Source organism: Zootoca vivipara, chromosome 7 (assembly GCF_963506605.1).
Source record: "Zootoca vivipara chromosome 7, rZooViv1.1, whole genome shotgun sequence".
Taxonomy (NCBI): Eukaryota; Metazoa; Chordata; class Lepidosauria; order Squamata; family Lacertidae; genus Zootoca; species Zootoca vivipara.
The window spans coordinates 49919905-49939839 of NC_083282.1; the positions used below are offsets into that span (position 1 = coordinate 49919905).

Here is a 19935-nt window from a genome sequence, read left to right on the forward strand (position 1 = left end):
ACATTTCCTCTCTCTGTCCCTGTCTCTTTATATATATATTTGCTGGGGGAAGTGTATCAAAAGGCAATGAAAATGATTAACAGGTTGGAGCGCATTTCCTACAAAGAAATGGCAATGTGTTTTGGTGTTTTGTTTTGTTTTTAGGATGAAGAAAGGCAATCAGGTGTAAGAGGTAAAAAGGTAAAGGACCCCTGGACGGTTAAGGCCAGTTGATTTTGACTATGGGGTGCAACACTCATCTCCACTCTCAGGCTGTGGGAGCTGGTGTCTGGGGAGAGCAGAGACTCATAAAACTATGTGTGAGGCAGGAAAAAGTGGAGAGGGTTTCTTATTTATTGAACGTAACAGAAGAACTCCAGGTTACCCAATTGAATTGATTGGTGGCTAATTCAGACAAAAAGAATGCACTTCTTCATACAACACTTAATATAGAATGGCTCCCGTTACATGTGGTGATGGGAAGCTGATGGCTTTAGTGCAGTCCCAATCCTGATGTGGCTTTCCTGCCATGTCTGCAGACTTGCTCAGCTTGTCAGCCAGGGTGGAAGGTTGGGGTGCAGCAGGTAAATCACTGCCCGAGGCTGGAGCTAGCAAAATCATTGCGCCCATATCAACCCCAATGCTGTTACATGATGGCAGCAGGGCCAGCTTAGGACCCAACTGATCAGCCTTGCCCCACCCCTCCCCCAAAGCTTGCTTTCTTATCTCCATAATGTTCAGACACATGCACCCACATGGCAATATCATCGTGCTATATATTTCTCCACCCCCCCCCCCATGTGTGGCAGCATGGAACGGGGAAATGCACAATACGCTTGCATCGTAATATGGGTGTGAGAACTTGAGGTGGGGCTGCCATTTTCCGTGGATCAAGTATGATGCCTAACTTCTGCCCTAAGCGTTGCACTGGGGGGAGGAAGAATTTCAGCAGATGTGAAGGAGGCCAGCGGGGGAATCTGCATCTGGTGCAATTTCTTCAGCGCCATTATTTACAGGTGCAGGAGCCCTCTTAGCAGCCCAACTGATCCCCAGAGCAAAACGTACAAGGGAGGCAAACAGGCTTGGCCTGGCAATGCCCACCTCCGCTCTTCTGTGGGGAGCATCGCTCACCTCCCTCTAAACCTCGAAGCCTCTGGCATTAATAAAATATCCCAGTGCGCTTCTGAAGCAACCTCCAGCTCCCCATTCATTGTTATTCACTTACTGAGCTGACTGCAGCACAGGCTGCTGGGCCTCGCACATCCAAGTAGCCTGCCAGCTGCTCCTGGATCCGTGTGATCATCTGGGAGGGTGCTGCTAAAGGAGCAGTTCAGCTCCGATGCCTTATGAATAAGAAATCAACTGACACACACCCCTCTTCTTCCTGGGTGCACTCTTGACCCTACGTCCCTTCCCACGACAGGTGGTGGACCACAGCCAAGCAGCTCGAGAGGCTGGGAGAGCATGAAATAGGCCAGCTGTGGCTGCAAAGGCCCCAAACGTAGGAAAGTGGGACTGGAGGCATCACAAGTATCTTGGCAGGCCAAAGCTAATCCTCAGCTCTAGAATGGTAGGGGGTGGGACAGGTTTTCAAATGAAACTTCAAGTTTCCCCGCTACCCAACATCAGCAAAAAAGCACTGCTATGCTGTTCTGAAGTGCCTGTTCCCCAAAACTACTAGAAAAGGGTGAACAACCCAAATTACAATCCCCATGCTCTCCTGTAGTTAACAGGGTGGCTTCAGGTGTTCCAGGAAAACTGTTTTTATGCTTTAAGCCACCTTTGTGAATGTGGTTGTATGAAGAAGTGGTTCTCCAGCATCACCACATCTCCGCTTCCCCAGATTTCTGAAGAGCAGCAACCCTGGGCTTGACCATGTCATTGTTCCCCATCAGCACTGAATCCCCACAGGGGGAGAATGGAACCACTTCCTGTGTCATTTCCGATATAGAAGTGACATGCTCTGAATTGCAACGAACTGAAATAAGAAACAGAAGGTGGTCTGTGCTAACATTTGTGCAACTCATTTAAGATAGCCACCCCTGAATTCTTCTTGGTGCCTGCTGAAGACATTCTTATTTAGACAAATCTACCCAGATGTTTGCAGGGACGCGGGTGGCGCTGTGGGTTAAACCACAGAGCCTAGGGCTTGCTGATCAGAAGGTCAGCGGTTCAAATCCCCGCGACGGGGTGAGCTCCCGTTGCTCGGACCCTGTTCCTGCCAACCTAGCAGTTCGAAAGCATGTCATAGTGCAAGTAGATAAATAGGTACAGCGAGAAAGTAAATGGCATTTCCATGTGCTGCTCTGGTTCGCCAGAAGCGGCTTTGTCATGCTGGCCACATGACCTGGAAGCTATACGCTGGCTCCCTCAGCCAATAACGCGAGATGACCGCCGCAACCCCAGAGTCAGTCATGATTGGACCTAAGGGTCAGGGGTCCCTTTAACTTTACCCAGATGTTTGGAAAGTTTGTGTGAGTTTTTAATTTGAGTATATTCTAATTTGGGCTTAACTGCCTGCTTTAAATTATGGTTGTAAGTTTTTTAGGTTTTTTATTGTTTTATCTTTTCTGTAAACCGCTTTGAGGTTTTTTTTCTACAATCAAGTGGTATATAAATTTTACAAAATAAACAAGCAAACAAACCTGCCATTCCTGATCTACAGAGGTTGCCAAATTTCATGGGTGACCTTGGGCTAGTCCCTCTCATTAGGTTTTACCTTTGCAAGGTTGTTGTGAAGATAAAATGTGGGAGGGGAGCAACACATGGATGCCACCCTATGCTTCTTGAAAGAATGGCAACACAAAATCCTAACACTTACCCCTGATGGGACCTGCAATAGGATGTTGCTGTGAAGAATAATCATTTTCCACGTTTCAGTCATGGCCTCCTCCTCATACTCCCTTCTTTTCCCTCTCTCATCCCACATGATTTTCCATTGTCTGTCCCTCCCTCCACCCCCTTGCTAATGGTCAGTCATTCTTCCACGACCTTAGCACGCTTAGTCTTCATTAGGCTTTTAGGGTGGGGGAATGCCCTTCGGACTTAAGGCCCCCCTCCCATGTTTTTTGTACACCTGCAAACTCTGCTATTCCCCTGAACCTCCTTATTCTTTCCCTCCTGCGTAAGACTGGTCCCACTGCAGCTACCGTACATACAGAACAGCACTCGCAGTCTGAACATGGGCAATAGGAGGAACAGCCACCATAAAACACAGACAGGTGGAAGGAGGGATGCAGCAGTTGCACTCACAGCCCACTCCTCCTTTCATCTTCTTCCCCCACCTGTTAGAGCAGCAGGCGGAGAAGGAGATGAATGAGAGAGACCAGGAAAGCAACAGCGTGGGAGGTGCCTTAAAGCACTCTAAAGCATGGGCGCGGTCTTCAGGCTGAAGCCTGGCAAACTGAACAGAGGGAGAGTGACTGGAGTTTCCCTTAGGAATAAAGAAAAAACTGCTTTAATGCACATTCATTTCTGCCGAAGCCGCACCTCAACACACCCAGCACAAAGCCAAGGCAGTAATCCGGGACTCTTAACTATTCTGCTGTCAACTTGCACGGAGGAAAAAAATGGAGCTCCTTTGTTTTGCAGGCCTTATTACTTCCTCTCTGCACCGCCGAGAGCTTTGTTTAAGATCCACCCAAATCCATCTCTACCTGTCTAGGCAGCAGTCATTTTAACAGGCCCTCGGAAAGCACGATCCCTCCTGAGCCCGCGGTGAACTCAACAAAACAAATTGCTTGATGTGGGTCCCTGCAAGTGAGTTATCTTAATAGCTGGCAAAGCCCTCGTGCGTGGCCCATGTACCAACTCTATTAGCAAGGCTGATTCCCCACAGGCAGAAGGGCCAGGCCCTCCACTCACAGGATAAACGGGAAGAAATAACGGCACCACATATTCTGGAAAAGCTTAGCGTCGCTTCAGGCATCCTTTGCTTCCCAGCATTTTCCCCCCTTGCTCCATTGTGATGACCCCCCACCCTGCAAAAGAGCCCTCTGGATATGGTGTTCTGAAAGCTAAGATTCTCAAAAATCCAGATGGTAGGCTACATCCCATTTCTGAACTAGTTCAAAGAAGGCAGGTGGGAATAAATGCACCCTAGCCTCGCCTCTGACATCCCGTCCCTGCCAGCCACACCCATAGATTCTTCATCTATTTGCCAGGATGTGCTTAGAAACCCTCCTTGTGGCTGGGATCCCTGGCTGGGCATGGTTCTGGATCACAGAGACCTTCTGAGCATCTTCAGCCAAACGCATATGTAATCTTCCTTCAGACAATGTGGGGAGGAAAGGAGATGTTGGGGGCAGGCCAGTCCAATATCCCGCCCACTATTTATTCCCTACCAGGGACGCTGGTGAAATTTGCTCTGAGCTGGCCAAGCCTCTAACTGGCCTGTAGTCTTGCTTGAAGGATTTCCCCATACCTTGGTACCAAGAATCAGATTACATCCCTATTCTCCATGCAATGTTAGAATGACCGAAAAGGGCTATACTACAGGATTTGGATACAAGGAACAGGAACAGACCTTGCCTTGTGGTATTTCTGCACAGCTGGTATCTACAGAATTGCTCTAGGCAGAACACGAGTGCTGCAGCCAATACAGATCTGCCATGGCCCAAAAAGAAGTTCCTTGGTTCACAAGCTGCTTCTCTCTCTTCACAAGATGCCATCTAGCAAAAATCCTGCCCCTGCTTTTGGCAACTTCTTCCTGCCATCCCTCACTTCCCACGGCTCAGTCCCCAAAGGAGGAAGTTGTTTTGCTCAGTGATTCCCAGGGCAGTTTGCTTACCGTGACTGTTTTTATTCGCCCCAGTTGCCGAGTGCAACTCCAGCCTGAACGGTTTATTAACAAAGTGCACTGCTCCCCGTCATCGCAAGGCTCCATTCCGCACCACTGTTTGTTGACAATGATCTGGGCTGCCGAACGTAGCCAGGGAGGTAAGGAGGAAGGAAAGTATGGAGAGAGAGAGAGAGAGAGAGAGAGAGAGAGAGAGAGAGAGAGAGAGAGAGAGAGAGAGAAAAGGGACAAAAATTAAGCACAGGTTTAAAACGTGAGATTTGGGCTTTTTCATATGTCAATTTCATAGTGCAATTCTTTACTTATTTTTATATTTATATCCCACTTTTTCTCCAAGGAGATCAAAGTGGTGTTCCCTCTCTGTTTTTATCCTCACCACATTGCTGTTCGGCTGAGAGATTATGACTGGCCCAAGGCCACCTTGTGAGCTTCATGGCTGAGTGGGGATTCAAGTGCTGCTCTCCCATGTTGCAGTCCAGCACTCTAACCATTGTGCTACACTGCACCACGATAAAGGTGCAGTTAACCAACTGCCCTCCCAAATGAGTCTGTTTTCTCCCCACCAGTGAGACCACCCCCTCCATTTCATGGGAATGGGATTCCACAAAGCAGTTTAGCATGCCTGCACATACTAACTGCTTCCTTAAATAGAGTGAGGCTTACTTCTATATAAGCACGCATAACGTGGCAATGTTAAGACATATTTTGTTCATCATCGAGAAAGGCCCTTGGGGAACAGAGTGGAAATGAAAGCAAAGGAAGAAGGAAGGGGAAAAGGGAGAGTGGATCAAATCTATGAAGCTTTATGATGTGGTCATAACACCCCCTAACGTGAGAAAACAGGCCACCTGTGAGCTCAGAATAGCCTCATATTCGCCACATGTACCAAGCACCCACCCACAGGCAGGGGACACCTTCCCACACACACATAGCAACACTAGGTAGCATGTCACTCCTGCACAATCTCAACACATTACAACACAAGGTAACACAGGCCCACACGCCAAAGCCTTGGGGAAACTTCTTGTAAGACCTTAAGGTCCAAGAGAGAATCCAGTGCATTTTTGTTTTTGTTTTTACACAGTAGCTCCCAAAATATGATCAAGTAGCTTCCTAGAATGGGAAAGTAATGATTTTGTGGGGTCAAACCATTTCCATGCAGCTCAGGAGCAGCTTATCCTCAGTCTCAGAATCCAAAACGCACGGCTATTTCCCTGAGGTTTCCAGGCATAGTCTGCAATTTAAAGCTCTGTGTCCAAGCACCCCGCCCTCTTTTTTTTTTTTTTGCTCCAGAGCTTTCCCCATGGAAACCCACTCTTTAAAGCTGAATCGGAGCAAACTTCAATCCAAGTTGATGCTTGCTCAGCACAGAGCATTAAAGTGCAGACTTCAGCCTGGAAAGAGCAGGGCAAAAGGTAAGTGTGGATAAACTCTGCTCCCCTCTCTCTTACTCTCTTCTTCAGAACTTTTGTTGTCCAGTGTTTTAAGTCCCAATAAAGCCTCCACACAGATATTGAGTTGCCCTTCTCCCAGAGATTGCCTCTGTCTCGTTAGATGCTCACAGCAGAGAAGAAGAAGCAGTCCAATCTGATATCCCACCCGCTATAGCACACAGCCCATGAGGTTACCTAGTGATGGGTGGAAAAGAAGGGAAGAGTGAACAAGCAGAGCGGCAGAATGAGAAGCAGAGAAACTGCACGCTCTTCTTGAGTTGCAGAGCTTTTAAAGAGATGGGCTTCCTCTTCAGGCGGACATCTAGAAATGCTAAGAACCGATAACTGCTCTACAACAACATGCTTATCAGAAGAGACGCTTATGTATCTCCTCAAAGTGAGAGGGGGCTCTTGAAGCAGGCAGATGGAGCAGCACTGCACATCAGTCCAAACCAGTCCAAGGGTGAGGAGCCTTTTCCAGCCTGAGACCCACTTTCCCTTCTGGGCAACTTTCCTGAGGCAGCACGAAAGGCAAAAGGCATTATCAAGGACACATTCCAGCCAGGCAAAAACACTCAAGGGTGTTGCAAAGCAAAGTCAGTAGGAGACATGGCTAGTGGGGGGTTGTGGCCTAGGATGAGTCCCTGAGGCCAGACAGAGAGGCTTGGGGGCCACATTTGTCCCGCAGGCTCGAGGTTTCGCACCAAAACTGAATGTAATAACTTTATTCTTTTTATAACTCTATTGGATCTTAGTTTTGACTAGAAAAACCTCAGTTTCAGCACCCCTGGCAGTGACCTATAGATTTAGAGTGGGGAAAATACAGCAGTCCCTGCTAGCATTGGAGAGTTCACAGAGACTGTGATGTATATCAGTAGGCGAGCACCAAGAAGCCTCAACATTTCTCTCCACGTTTAAAGATGTTCTTATTCCTTGTTGGACCTGATCCACAGATATTTGGAACAATCAACTGAGGGAGAAGGAGACCTTGCTCTCTTACCATCCACACATGCAGGTTTTGCTTTCGTTGTTCCTGCCACTTGACCCCTCCGACAAGCACACCGTGCTGTTTGCCTGGCGATCATCCTCTTGGGATGGCTCATATCTCTGTCCAATGCTGTGATTTCACACGTCCCCACCTCCAGCTCCTTTCCTGCAGTGAGAGATTGGGAAATGAGACAGACTGAATCCCAGCAGAACAGGAGAAGCATGCAGCCTGTTCGCCAGAGCAGGACATGAGGAGCCAGGCCTATGGGGTTAAAGAGGCAGCCTAAAATCACTCTGCGCCAATCACACACATTACATTTAGAATGCAACCACTCTCCGTGAAACACTTTCGTGCACTTGTGCACAACAATCCAGGGGGTGAAATTCAGATGAGAAGCTGAACCCAGACATTCAACAGAAGGTTTTATCTCCTTTACAAATGCTGTTAGGGGGCTTGGGATCTCAAAGCAGGGATTACCGCCAGCCATGCATCCGAGTGTTTTACCTGGAGAGCCACCTCTAGCCAGCACGGGGCTTCCCAAAGCCCTTTTGTTCTTCTCTCCACTTTTCAGCTCGGGGAATGCCACGCAGGGGCTGGGCAGCAGCAAAACACCCTCACATTCACCTTTTCCCATTTAAATGGGTTGGCCTCACACAGACTCGCTGCTTGTGTAGCAAGCATGCAAGAGATTGCTCCTATGGATTCCACTTTGTCTTTGCCACCTATTTACCTGGGCAGCCCGGCAGGCTGGCCTTCCTACCTGCCTGCCTGGCCACCCTGATAACAGCATGTTCCAAACATTTCCTCCAATCTCTATATACTCTTCTTGTTGCTTGTTGCACTATCAGCTGTTATCCAGAGCAGGGAAACAGAATGCAGATCTACAAATACTGGGCCTGGTGGCCATAAACCCCTTATTGTTACTTCTTGTGTTACCGTCTGTCCGAATTCCTTTTACTTTCTCCCTGGGCCTTGAGTATAATATACTCAAGATACATATCTCCGCATATCTGTATTTATAGTCTGCCCCTTTTAATAAGTTCAAAAGCCCCTCTGCTTCCCTATTAGATGGGCAACACCACTTTCTCATTTCCTCACATCTTCTTCAGTGGCGGAAGTGCATGCGATCATCAGGATTTATACCGGCACAAGGAGCAGCCTTTTCATATTTATTTGGACTGTAATATATACATTCAATCTCCAGCTCCCTGTTCTCTCTCTCTCCTAGAGAGAGTTATTTGTTATCTGAATAAGTAGATGTGAGCGGCTGAGACGTTTCTATTAGAACTGCATTCACTGGATATGATTTACCTTGCTGCATGCTCTGTTATACCTTTTCCTGCTTATGATGACTTGGGGACTGATTCTGCCTGGTTTGCTTAGTGCTACTGACATCAGCAGGGAACAGACTCATAGTAACTTTGCTTTAAACAACTCCTTATCATCAGCATATCCAAGTGCCACAAGTTACCCACATTGGGATGTTCCAGTGACCCAATGTGGCTGAGGGAGCCGTTTCACACAGCGGTTGTGTTTCTCGCAGCCCAACTGAATGTAAAATGTGATGGACAAAACACAGGCCCCTGACTGCAGAGTGGGTATGTGCCAGGTATAGCAGCCAGTCATGGACTCACAGTAGACATCCCAAAGTCTTAAGGAGTCTGCACCTGCCCATCATGTCTTACAAGTTTGCTTGTAAGCAACTTTTCAAACAGATGATAGGTAGTCCCCTTGAAAGAGATGGGAAAACCTGTCAATCTCAGGGTGTGTTTTTTCAGTTTCCAGTTTTTCCACATTCAGTTCCTCATATTCCTGCATCATTTTCTGAATAATCTTTTAAAAACAAGTCCTCGTGAGAATGCAGCAGCATTTCAGTGCAAATTTCTAATGTAAGTAGGCAAATTTGCCTTGCAATGCACACAATTTTTCCTGACATTATAATTTTTGTATGCTATTTTCACATATGCATGCATTTTTATCCGCACTTTATTCTAATGCATACTCTTTTTCTTTTTTGTACACCTTACCTGGCTAGAGAACAGCCTGGCATAAATTGAAGAAGTGCGGATTTTGAAGGATGGTCGAGTTTCAGTTTGCGTACTGTTCGTAGAATTGTGATTGAGGTAGGTTTGCCAGCAGGAGCACTGGGTTGGCTACACCACTTCATCCAGACAGCCCTGGTCTTACTCTGCCTCCCAGCCATGCTGCTGCCAGGAGGCTACTGTTGCAGCTCTGCCCCCACTTGGAAAGCTGCTTCAGCTACCAGCAATGTGTCCTGCAATATCTATGCAGGCATTGCAAGGAATGCTGCCCCTTTTAAGACTGTTGCTTGAAGCAACAAGTAGGCATGCCTACAGGAAAGTACATTTACTTGTGATTAGGCACCCCAGCCTGCTATCTACTATCTTTCAAGCAGTGCAGGGGTGGGGGCAAGCCTAAGGGCCAACTGCCTTCTGGACAGCCTTCAAGAGGGCCAGTTGTGGGCAGGGTCACAGGCAAAAGTAGACGCATCAATAAATGCTAGTTTTACCTTTGTACCGTGGACCTGTTTCTATCCATCATCCGTCCAGGTAAGCAAGGTATGAGCTCTGCCTGGCAGAAACACTCACGGAGTGTGTATGGTAGGGCTGGTAAGGGTTGTGGCTGAAGAGGGCATGTGGCCTGGGAAGAACCTCAGGGGTCAGGAAGCTAAGTCTGGAGAGCTGCATGTGGGCCTGATGTTCTTCATCCATGAAGTAGTGCATTTGTCCCTGGCATATATTATAATCAAGAAAAGGGAGGGGGGAGGAGGGAGGAAAGAGGGACAATAAGAAAGGAGGGACAAATCAAAATGGAAATAAAACGGGGGGAAATATGGAAAATATTGATTGAAAGAAAGAGGGGGAAACACTTCAACTTCTTTAACTGCCTGAGCAAAGAGGTGATTAAAGCACATTAAGGGATAGCTGCCATGTTCTGTGATCTCAGAAATATGCCCTAAAGTGTAGAAAGGCAATTATCATCTATGTCAGTGATTGCAAAAGTAGAAACAGACGGTACAATTTATTCCAAGCTAATTCTTTCTGGAATAAAAATGGTTGCTTTTTAACACCCGGCTTCCTAGTTTTCTGAGTACGCTAATTGCTGAACGCTCTTTTCTCCCAATTTGCTTAATATCAATGGAATGCTTTGTCACGTCAGAGTCTCAGCACCATCGCTCTACTAATGCGCTTCATTTTTTACATCCTTCTTTATCTTCAGATGAATTGATTTGGCATCGTGGGGATGGAAGGGATCTGAAAATGATCTATAGCAACCCTTTGTCCTAAAGGAGACTTAATGCACCAACCCTAAGCCACATCACACGTGAGCCCACCAAGAGAGTAACAGATCATCTAAACCAGCGGTGGGCAACAGTAGCAACAGGTGGCACTGCTGCCTACCTGGCTGGGGTGGTGGTGAGGTTAAGGCAACAGGGTTGCATCATCAGGACTGCTGGATTGGCTCCCATCAATGCAACCATGCAGACCCAACCTTACCTATGCTCCAGGAAAGTAGGCTTCAAGTGATGGGCTCTACTAGATTATTTGCCATTTTAAGGCAGATCAAGGTTTTCTGGCTTCCAGTTGTTTAATAATAGAAGGAACAAAAAGACTCCCCCTATTAGGCTGTTAGGTGTCCCTGATCTGTAGTATTTCAGATGCAGACTTCTACACATGGATCGTCCCATTGGATAGCTCATGGGGAGGCAATAGGTCACTGGCTCCCCTGCCTGAGCCACCCTTTTGTAGCTGGCTCCGCCTTCCTGGTATTTTCCACCGGGCTCTGATTGGTGGACAGCTTTCGGGGTCTACAGTAGTAAGAAAGAAATCAGATCAGATGTTTTGCAGAGTTTCAATACTAGTTTAGTACTGATCTGATAAAGAGGTTAAGAGTTTCCGAGGCCCTGGTTCAGATCTCATATTGGTCACAAAGCAAGCCTTGATCCTTTATAGAGGTGAAGGGAATAATATCTCTTCACTTCATGGTTTTCCTACTCTATGCTAGCTCTGGGGGAAGGGGAAGCTGCATTTCTCCATCTCTGGATATGTATTTTCCCCCCCTATTTGTAAGCATAGCCAACAGTTAGCACTTGTGTATACAGTATCTCTCTATATCTGCAGAGTATGGCATTAAACTGGACTCAGAAATCCTCATGCAACTCATCTAAAGCAAGCATGAAATATTTATTATCTCCCTTGGGTAAAAGGGCAAGCCAAAAATAGCAAATTTTAGCTTTGGGTCTACACTTGACTCAGATATTTTATTGACATCTCTCCACCCACCACCTATTTGGCTGATCAAAGAGAAGCTCGAACAACATATGAAGTATGGTTTGCTCAAAGCAAAAAGGCATTAAGCCTTTTTGCTAACCTTGGAAGGGACAGCACATAGAAGAATCCCAACCAAGCCTCTGAAGAGGCGTGTAGTGGTGATTGGGGATTCCCTACTGAGGGGTACAGAAGCAGTGATCTGTGGGCCTGACAAGATGTCTCGAGAGGTGTGCTGTCTACCTGGGGCCAAGATCAAAGATGTAACAGAACGGCTGCAAGGAATAATAAAACCCACCGACAAATACCCCTTCCTTTTGGTGCATGTGGGAACCAATGACACTGCAAGCCATAGCTTACAGAAGATCAAAAATGATTATGAGGCTCTGGGCAGGAAGTTGAAGCAATTAGATGCACAAATTGTCATCTCTTCTGTCCTCCCAGTTGAACGACATGGCCCAGGGAGAGAGGGAAAAATAGGGGAAGTGAACAACTGGCTTCGCAAATGGTGCAAACAGGAACGGTTTGGATTCCTAGATCACGGTCTGCAGTTTCTTGATGATGGACTTCTGGCAAGTGATGGACTGCACCTCACAAAAGTTGGGAGGAATGTTTTTGCCACAAAACTCAAAAACCTCATCAGGAGGGCTTTAAACTGACTTATGTGGGGGAGGGAGACAGTGGTCCTGAAGGTAGGAGTCTATCAAATGCTGAAGATGATCATCCAAATGTCAAGGACCAAATGGAGCAAGCAGCATGCAGACCTAGTGGTGGGACGAAAATATCCTTAAATAAGAGACATGGGGGAATGATCAACGGTCTTCAATGTCTGTATACTAATGCACAGAGCATGGGAAATAAACAAGATGAACTTGAGCTCTTGGTACAGCAAACTAAATATGACATAATAGGCATCACTGAAACCTGGTGGGATGAGTCTCATGACTGGAATGTAGTAATAGAGGGATACAATCTATTTAAGAGAAATAGACCAAACAGGAAAGGAGGAGGAGTAGCTTTATATGTTAGGGATATGTATACCTGTGAAGAGATCCAGGATTTAAAACTTCAAAGCCAAATTGAGAGTATCTGGGTCAAAATTAAGGGAGAGAAAAACAACAGTGATCTCATTGTGGGAGTTTACTATAGATCCCCAAGCCAAACTGAGGACACAGATGATGCCTTCCTGGAACAGATGGCCAAGCATTCCAAAGGAAGTGAGATAGTAGTAATGGGGGATTTCAACTATCCTGATATTTGTTGGATGTCAAACTCAGCCAAGAGCATAAGGTCGAACAGATTCCTCACTGGCCTTGCAGACAACTTCATTGTCCAGAAAGTGGGAGAAGCAACAAGAGGATCAGCCATTTTAGATCTGGTCCTAACCAATAGTGATGACTTGGTTAGTGGGGTAGAAGTGGCAGGATCATTAGGTGGGAGTGACCATGCTCTTCTGGAGTTTATTATCCAGCGGAAAGGAGCAACCAAGCATACTAAGGTCCAAATTCTAGACTTTAAGAAAGCCGACTTCAGAAAACTTAGGGAAACGCTGGGTGAAATCCCATGGACAGTAATACTAAAAGGGAAGGGAGTTCATGATGGTTGGGAGTTTGTTAAAAGGGAGATATTAAAAGCACAACTTCAGGCAATACCAATGAGACGGAAACATGGAAGGTGCCTAAAGAAGCCAGGCTGGCTATCTAAAGAACTTTTGACTGAGTTAAGATTTAAAAGGGATATGTACAAAAAATGGAAAAGGGGGGAAATCTCCAGAGAGGAATTCAAACATATAGCCAGCACGTGTAGAGACAAAGTCAGAAAAGCTAAAGCACAGAATGAACTCAGGCTCGCCAGAGAGGTTAAAAGCAACAAAAAGGGCTTTTATGGGTATGTCCGTAGCAAAAGGAAAAACAAGGAAACAGTGGGGTCACTCAGAGGAGAAGATGGTGAAATGCAAACAGGGGACAGAGAAAGGGCAGAACTCCTCAATGCCTTCTTTGCCTCAGTCTTCTCCAAGAAAGAAAACAACGCCCGACCTGAAGAATATGGAGCAGATGATTCAGCAGGGGAAACACAGCCCAGAATAAGTAAGGAGGTAGTACAAGAATACTTGGCTAGTTTAGATGTATTCAAGTCTCCAGGGCCAGATGAACTACATCCAAGAGTATTAAAAGAACTGGCAGAGGTGATTTCAGAACCACTGGCAATAATCTTTGAAAATTCCTGGAGAACAGGCGAAGTTCCAGCAGACTGGAGGAGGGCAAATGTTGTCCCTATTTTCAAAAAGGGGAAAAGAGAGGACCCAAACAATTACCGCCCAGTCAGCCTGACATCAATACCAGGAAAGATTCTAGAGCAGATCATTAAGCAAACAGTCTGTGAGCACCTAGAAAGAAACTCTGTGATCACTAAAAGTCAGCATGGGTTCCTGAAAAATAAGTCATGTCAGACTAATCTGATCTCATTTTTTGACAGAATTACAAGCCTGGTAGATGAAGGGAACGCTGTGGATGTAGCCTATCTTGATTTCAGCAAGGCCTTTGACAAGGTGCCCCATGATATTCTTGTAAAGAAGCTGGTAAAATGTGGGCTAGACAATGCTACCATTCAGTGGATTTGTAGCTGGATTACTGACCGAACCCAAAGGGTGCTCATCAATGGCTCCTCCTCATCCTGGAGAGTAGTGACTAGTGGGGTGCCACAGGGTTCTGTCTTGGGCCCAGTCTTGTTCAACATCTTTATCAATGACTTGGATGATGGGCTTGAGGGAATCCTGAGCAAGTTTGCAGATGACACCAAGTTGGGAGGGGTGGCTAACACCCCAGAGGACAGGATCACACTTCAGAATGACCTTAACAGATTAGACAACTGGGCCAAAGCAAACAAGATGAATTTTAACAAGGAGAAATGTAAAGTGCTACACTTGGGCAAAAAAAATGAAAGGCACAGATACAGGATGGGAGACACCTGGCTTGAGAGCAGTACATGTGAAAAGGATCTAGGAGTTTTGGTTGACCACAAACTTGACATGAGTCAGCAGTGTGATGCAGCAGCTAAAAAAGCCAATGCAATTCTGGGCTGCATCAATAGGAGTATAGCATCTAGATCAAGGGAAGTAATAGTACCACTGTATTCTGCTCTGGTCAGACCTCACCTGGAGTATTGTGTCCAGTTCTGGGCACCACAGTTCAAGAAGGATACTGATAAGCTGGAACGTGTCCAGAAGAGGGCAACCAAAATGGTCAAAGGCCTGGAAACGATGCCTTATGAGGAACGGCTTAGGGAGCTGGGTATGTTTAGCCTGGAGAAGAGAAGGTTAAGGGGTGATATGATAACCATGTTCAAATATATAAAAGGATGTCATATAAAGGAGGGAGAAAGGTTGTTTTCTGCTGCTCCAGAGAAGCGGACACGGAGCAACGGATTCAAACTACAAGAAAGAAAATTCCACCTAAACATTAGGAAGAACTTCCTGACAGTAAGAGCTGTTCGGCAGTGGAATTTGCTGCCAAGGAGTGTGGTGGAGTCTCCTTCTTTGGAGGTCTTTAAGCAGAGGCTTGACAGCCATCTGTCAGGAATGCTTTGATGGTGTTTCCTGCTTGGCAGGGGGTTGGACTGGATGGCCCTTGTGGTCTCTTCCAACTCTATGATTCTATGATTCTATGATTCTATGAGGAGCTTTAATTCACACATTGCCGCACCATGGTGAAACGACATTAAATCCCTGTGTAGTTTGTCATGTGTGACACTTCTACTGGAACTCTCTGCTTTTTGCTTCTTCTAAATTTCACATCTGTGGAATTCCCTCCCATTAGAAATCAGGCAGGCACCATCCCTGCTTAAGTTTCAAAAGCTGGGTTAAAATGGTTTTATTTCAGGATACCTTTGCACTATGAATATTGTTCTAGTGTTTCCCTCTTCTGATGTTTTAATACACATTTTACATGTTACACATTGTATGTGAGCTGCTTTGAGACATCTACTGAAATGTGGGGGATAAATTCCTGAAATAAACTAACAAACTTTGGTCTCGACTGAAACTGGAGCAGAGTTAAGCATTTACACAGCATATATTTCACTTTACGAGAGCAAACCTCTTTTGCAATGGAGGCATTCCAGGTCTTGTGCAATTTCAAAAGTCCTGAAAAACACAACCATGGCACATATTGAACAAGACCGTTTTAGATGGAAATGAGCAGTAATTGTCACTCTTCCTGATTTTGTTTCCCAAGCCGTCAATTCTTTGTCACAGTATATTAAGTTTGGCCTAAAACAGGAGTGGGACACTTCCTGTCCATATGCCTAATGAGGCCTAGAAGGGGTCCTAATTTGGCCCATGAAGCCATTTCCCCCAAACAGTGCCCACTTGCCTGTCATCTTATGTGACATCAGGTGTAAGGAAGGTAAAGGCATGGCTGGCTACCATTACAATCATACCTCTGCTCCCGAATGCCTTGGGAGTCGAACATTTCAGCTCCCAAACGATCAAAAAACGGAACTGAACGTTCCAGTTTTCGAATGTTCTTTCGGAAGCTGAAAATCCGATGGGGCTTCCACAGCTTCCGATTGGCTGCAGGAGCTTCCTGCAGCCAATCAGAAGCTGCGTTTTGGAAGTCGAACATTTTGGAAGTCGAACGGACTTCCGGAACGGATTCTGTTTGACTTCCAATGTACGACTACTTTGAAGTCTGTTTGCAAAGGTTTGTATTGAAACCGCTAACAGACTTCACAGTGGTATCTCTCAGCACCCGTCAGCCGATGGGTGCTGAAAGACAGTTCCTCTGACGTCCATCAACGACAAGGCCCTTTCAACTTGACACCTGGTGACTGAAAGATGGGTGGCCCTGCCCACCAGTCATAGAAGGGTCATGGGGTGGGGCAAGGAAGGATCTAGCCCACCAGCCAAATCCAGTTCCCCGCTCATGACCTAGCAGGTAAGGCCCAATCTGCACTATACATTTAAAGCAGTATCATTCCACTTTAAACAGCCATGGCTTCGCCCAAAGCATCCTGGGAATTGCAGTTTGTTAAGGGTAGGACGCGGGTGGTGCTGTGGTCTAAACCACAGAGCCTAGGGCTTGCCGATCAGAAGGTCGGCTGTTCGAATCCCCGCGAAGGGGTGAGCTCCCGTTGTTTGGTCCCTGCTCCTGCCTGCCTAGCAGTTCAAAAGCACGTCAAAGTGCAAGTAGATAAATAGGTACCACTCTGGCGGGAAGGTAAACAGCGTTTCCATGTGCTGCTCTGGTTCACCAGAAGCGGCTTAGTCATGCTGGCCACATGACCCGGAAGCTGTACGCCGGCTCCCTCGGCCAGTAAAGTGAGATGAGGGCCACAACCCCAGAGTCGTCCGTGACTGGACCTAATGGTCAGGGTACCTTTACCTTTAAGGGTGCTGAGAGTTGTTAGGAATCCCCTAATTCTCTTCACAGACCTATAATTTCCCAGAACTCCCTGGGAAAAGGGACTGCTGGCGAAACCACTCTGGGAATGGTAACTCTGTGAGAGGAATGGGGTCTCTCAGCACACTTAAAAAACAATAATTTCCAGGATATTTTGTGGGAAGCCATCCCTGTTTAAAGTGCTATGATACTGTTTTAGATGGGGTGTAATCCAGTCCACAATCTTCAGCTTGCCGCTGAGTCTAAATGCAGACTTCACAACTACAACATTGAGCCAGTTGGGTTCTGTATTGCTTTTACTCTTCCGCCCTTTTTGCTTAGCATCCAACCAACAAAGAGTTCTGAAGAACTCAAAACACTTGCTCTGTTTTGTGACGTTTTCCTCGGTCCGCCTAAAGCTATTGCCCCACTGTGGATTTCAGAATCTTTCTTATGGATCAATGCTGCTTCCATTTGTTTAATTTTTTGCTGGATTTCAGGCAAAAATCACATAGCTAGTTTTGGATTCATGAGATTCTTCTTAGAATTTTCGCTGTACAGCACATCTAAAAGCAAGTCTGTTTTTTTGGGGGGGGGGTGATATGTACACACACACACACACACATCCCAGCACTCGGGTTTCCTTGCCGTGGAGGCATAGCAATGAACTGCAAGCAATCCCCATCTTAGCTGCTTTACAAACTGTCCAGGCAAAGAAGCTGTGCAGCAACTGGCCTTATGACCTACAACACACCTAGGGCTCTGGCAAGGCACTGAACTCATACAGTAGCTCCTGCTTGACTGGCTGAGGCTGCATCATCTGAATTATTGCATAAGTGTTTAGTTTCAGTTGCTAATTGTGACATTATTTATGGATCCACATGGATCTGCAAAGTGCCCCTCGCATCCTGGTTTGCAGGAGGCCTGTCTTGGGAGCTCTCAGTGGAACGTTTACGCTGACAGTGCTCTTTATGTTTCTGGGTGAGCAAACATCAGCACAGGATTTCTCCTGCAGCTTCTGGGCTCGCAGAGCTGTTTGTTACACAGCGTAAACTGGGGGAAAGGAAGTTGGGGGAAACCAAGGGCAACAAATCAGTTACTTAACAGGGCTCAGTGGCTCTTGCACACACAGGAGAGGGGGGGGGAACCCAGGAAACGATGGTTAGCAGCTACCCATGCAAATTGCCAACTGCTTCTAGTCGTCTACTCCTTGTGTAATTCCTATTCATCACTCAGTGGTGCTTTATGTGGAGTGTTTCAGACACAAACATGGCTAGGATTTTCTGTTGTAAGTCAAAATGAAAATAGAAAATAGACAGAAAGACATTGGGTTCCTCTTCTGATAGATGTCCGCAAACCTGGAAAGCTGAAGCCATCATCTGAAAATGGGACCCTGAGTGAACCAAAACTGAACCACAGAATTATTAATAGTGAACATGGGTGGGTCTTTTCCTCATTGTGAGGGGGGGGGCAGCCAAGTGAACAAAGCACTTGACTTCCTCTCCCAAAGTTGTGGGCTTGCGCTTTTTAAAGAGTTTTAGAAACCAACTGTCTCCAGGGCACTCTTCTGTAAACAAATACCTAATCAAGTGGGCTGGGAAGTCAAAGAGGTGATATATCATTCTCTTGAGTGCAGAAAATCATAGCAACTAGTTTCTCATTAACAACCCAACCACACACAGGCCTAGGTGGCTCTTGCCTTTGGAAAACAATCTCTTTCAGGACCAAAACTGCAAATTTAATGGACTCTGGGACTTTCAAGTAGACCTCACTCATCACAGACCTCCTTCCTTTTCCCACTGGTAGCTTTTGCTTAAAGTAGGGGTTAGCACCACACTGGCTACCTGTGACTGAAGAGTTTTAGGACCAGGAAAAAATAAGCTCTGCTTAAAGATAAGAATGGCAAGTTTGTGGGTCACTGTGTTAAGGCTGCAGAAAGAGACCCAGTTGTGGCAAAGTAATGTGTTCAGCATCACAAGTGAAAGCTAGTGACAGGGTTAGAACCTGATCTTAAGGGAAGCCAGACCTATTTGCTGGTCTAGTATTGTCTACTGCAATTGGCACTGGCTCCCTATGGGCTCAAGCAGAAGCTTTTCCCATCACCTGATCAAGCTCCATGATGCATCTCAGCAACCAAATATCAATGAAAGTGGGTTGATATATTAAGATAGCATGTCCTGAAGGTCACATATCCCTACGCCTCAGTGTTTACCTACACAAAGAAGCTCCTTTCTCTGTTCACTTCCTTCTCTCTCCAGAAGCATCGCAATTAAGTGCATGTTGAGCATGTTATAGTACTTAATCGTGAAAGTGAAATGGAATCCTAGAAATAAGCCAATGTCTAAATCAAATGTCTAGATCAAAACCAACAATGCAAAAAACCCCTCTTCCTCAGACTGAGGTGCTTTCTCTCTCATGCATGCCTTGCTACTTGAGCTACTCAGCCTAAATGTTAAAACTTTCTCCAACTGGACTGCAAGTATCAGATTAAATCAATCTTCAAACTCCATGCAGCAAACATGGTCATGTCACTTGTCACCCACAGCAGAACTGCTCAAAGCAGCTAGCAGTCAACAGACCTGAGCCCTTCCAGTAAAGGTTTGCCACGCAAAATTATTCAGCCCACTAGAAAGCGTCAGTGGGAGATCACCCAGTGATTACCCAGTGTGCTAAGAGCAACACAGCAGGCACGAACTGCCCCCCATTAAACAGGGTGGGCACAGAAAATGAGTTTGATGCAGAGAGAATGTGAAGTCACAGGGAGGAATTCGGTGTAGCCCTAGGCAGATGGCTCCATTAGTGAAAACATTTCTGCTTGCTTCGTGGAATGATCTGCCTTCTCCTTCCCCGGTTCTGGGGGTTCTCCTGCCTCCAACCATTTTGGGGAGGGTCACAGGAGACATCCACGAGGAGGAGTGGAAAGTCGCATTGTGCTAGAGGAAGCTTCTGCCAGGGAGGGCAACTGAGTTGAATCCAGCCCATTGTGCATGCCCATGCGCAGATCTTCAGAAACGAGTCCACTGAATTGAGTGGGACTTACTCCCAGATTTGTGCATCTAGAGCTGGGATG

At 46.3% G+C, this 19935-nt stretch overlaps 1 protein-coding gene across 2 annotated transcripts in view; it reads right to left on the minus strand.

Annotated features, from left to right (window-relative positions):
• The window catches only part of LOC118088786 (chemokine-like protein TAFA-5), a 31044-nt gene that overhangs the window by 8688 nt on the left and 2421 nt on the right, over positions 1-19935 (minus strand). Inside the window, exons 2-4 of one of the 2 annotated variants that reach the window (XM_035122856.2) lie at positions 15582-15628; positions 7211-7363; positions 4769-4896 (exon numbers count right to left, since the gene is read on the minus strand). In XM_035122856.2, coding sequence (XP_034978747.1) covers positions 4769-4896; positions 7211-7363; positions 15582-15628 — 328 coding nt within the window. The remainder of the gene's footprint in view (positions 1-4768; positions 4897-7210; positions 7364-15581; positions 15629-19935) is intronic. The other variant, XM_035122857.2, reaches the window with a different exon arrangement.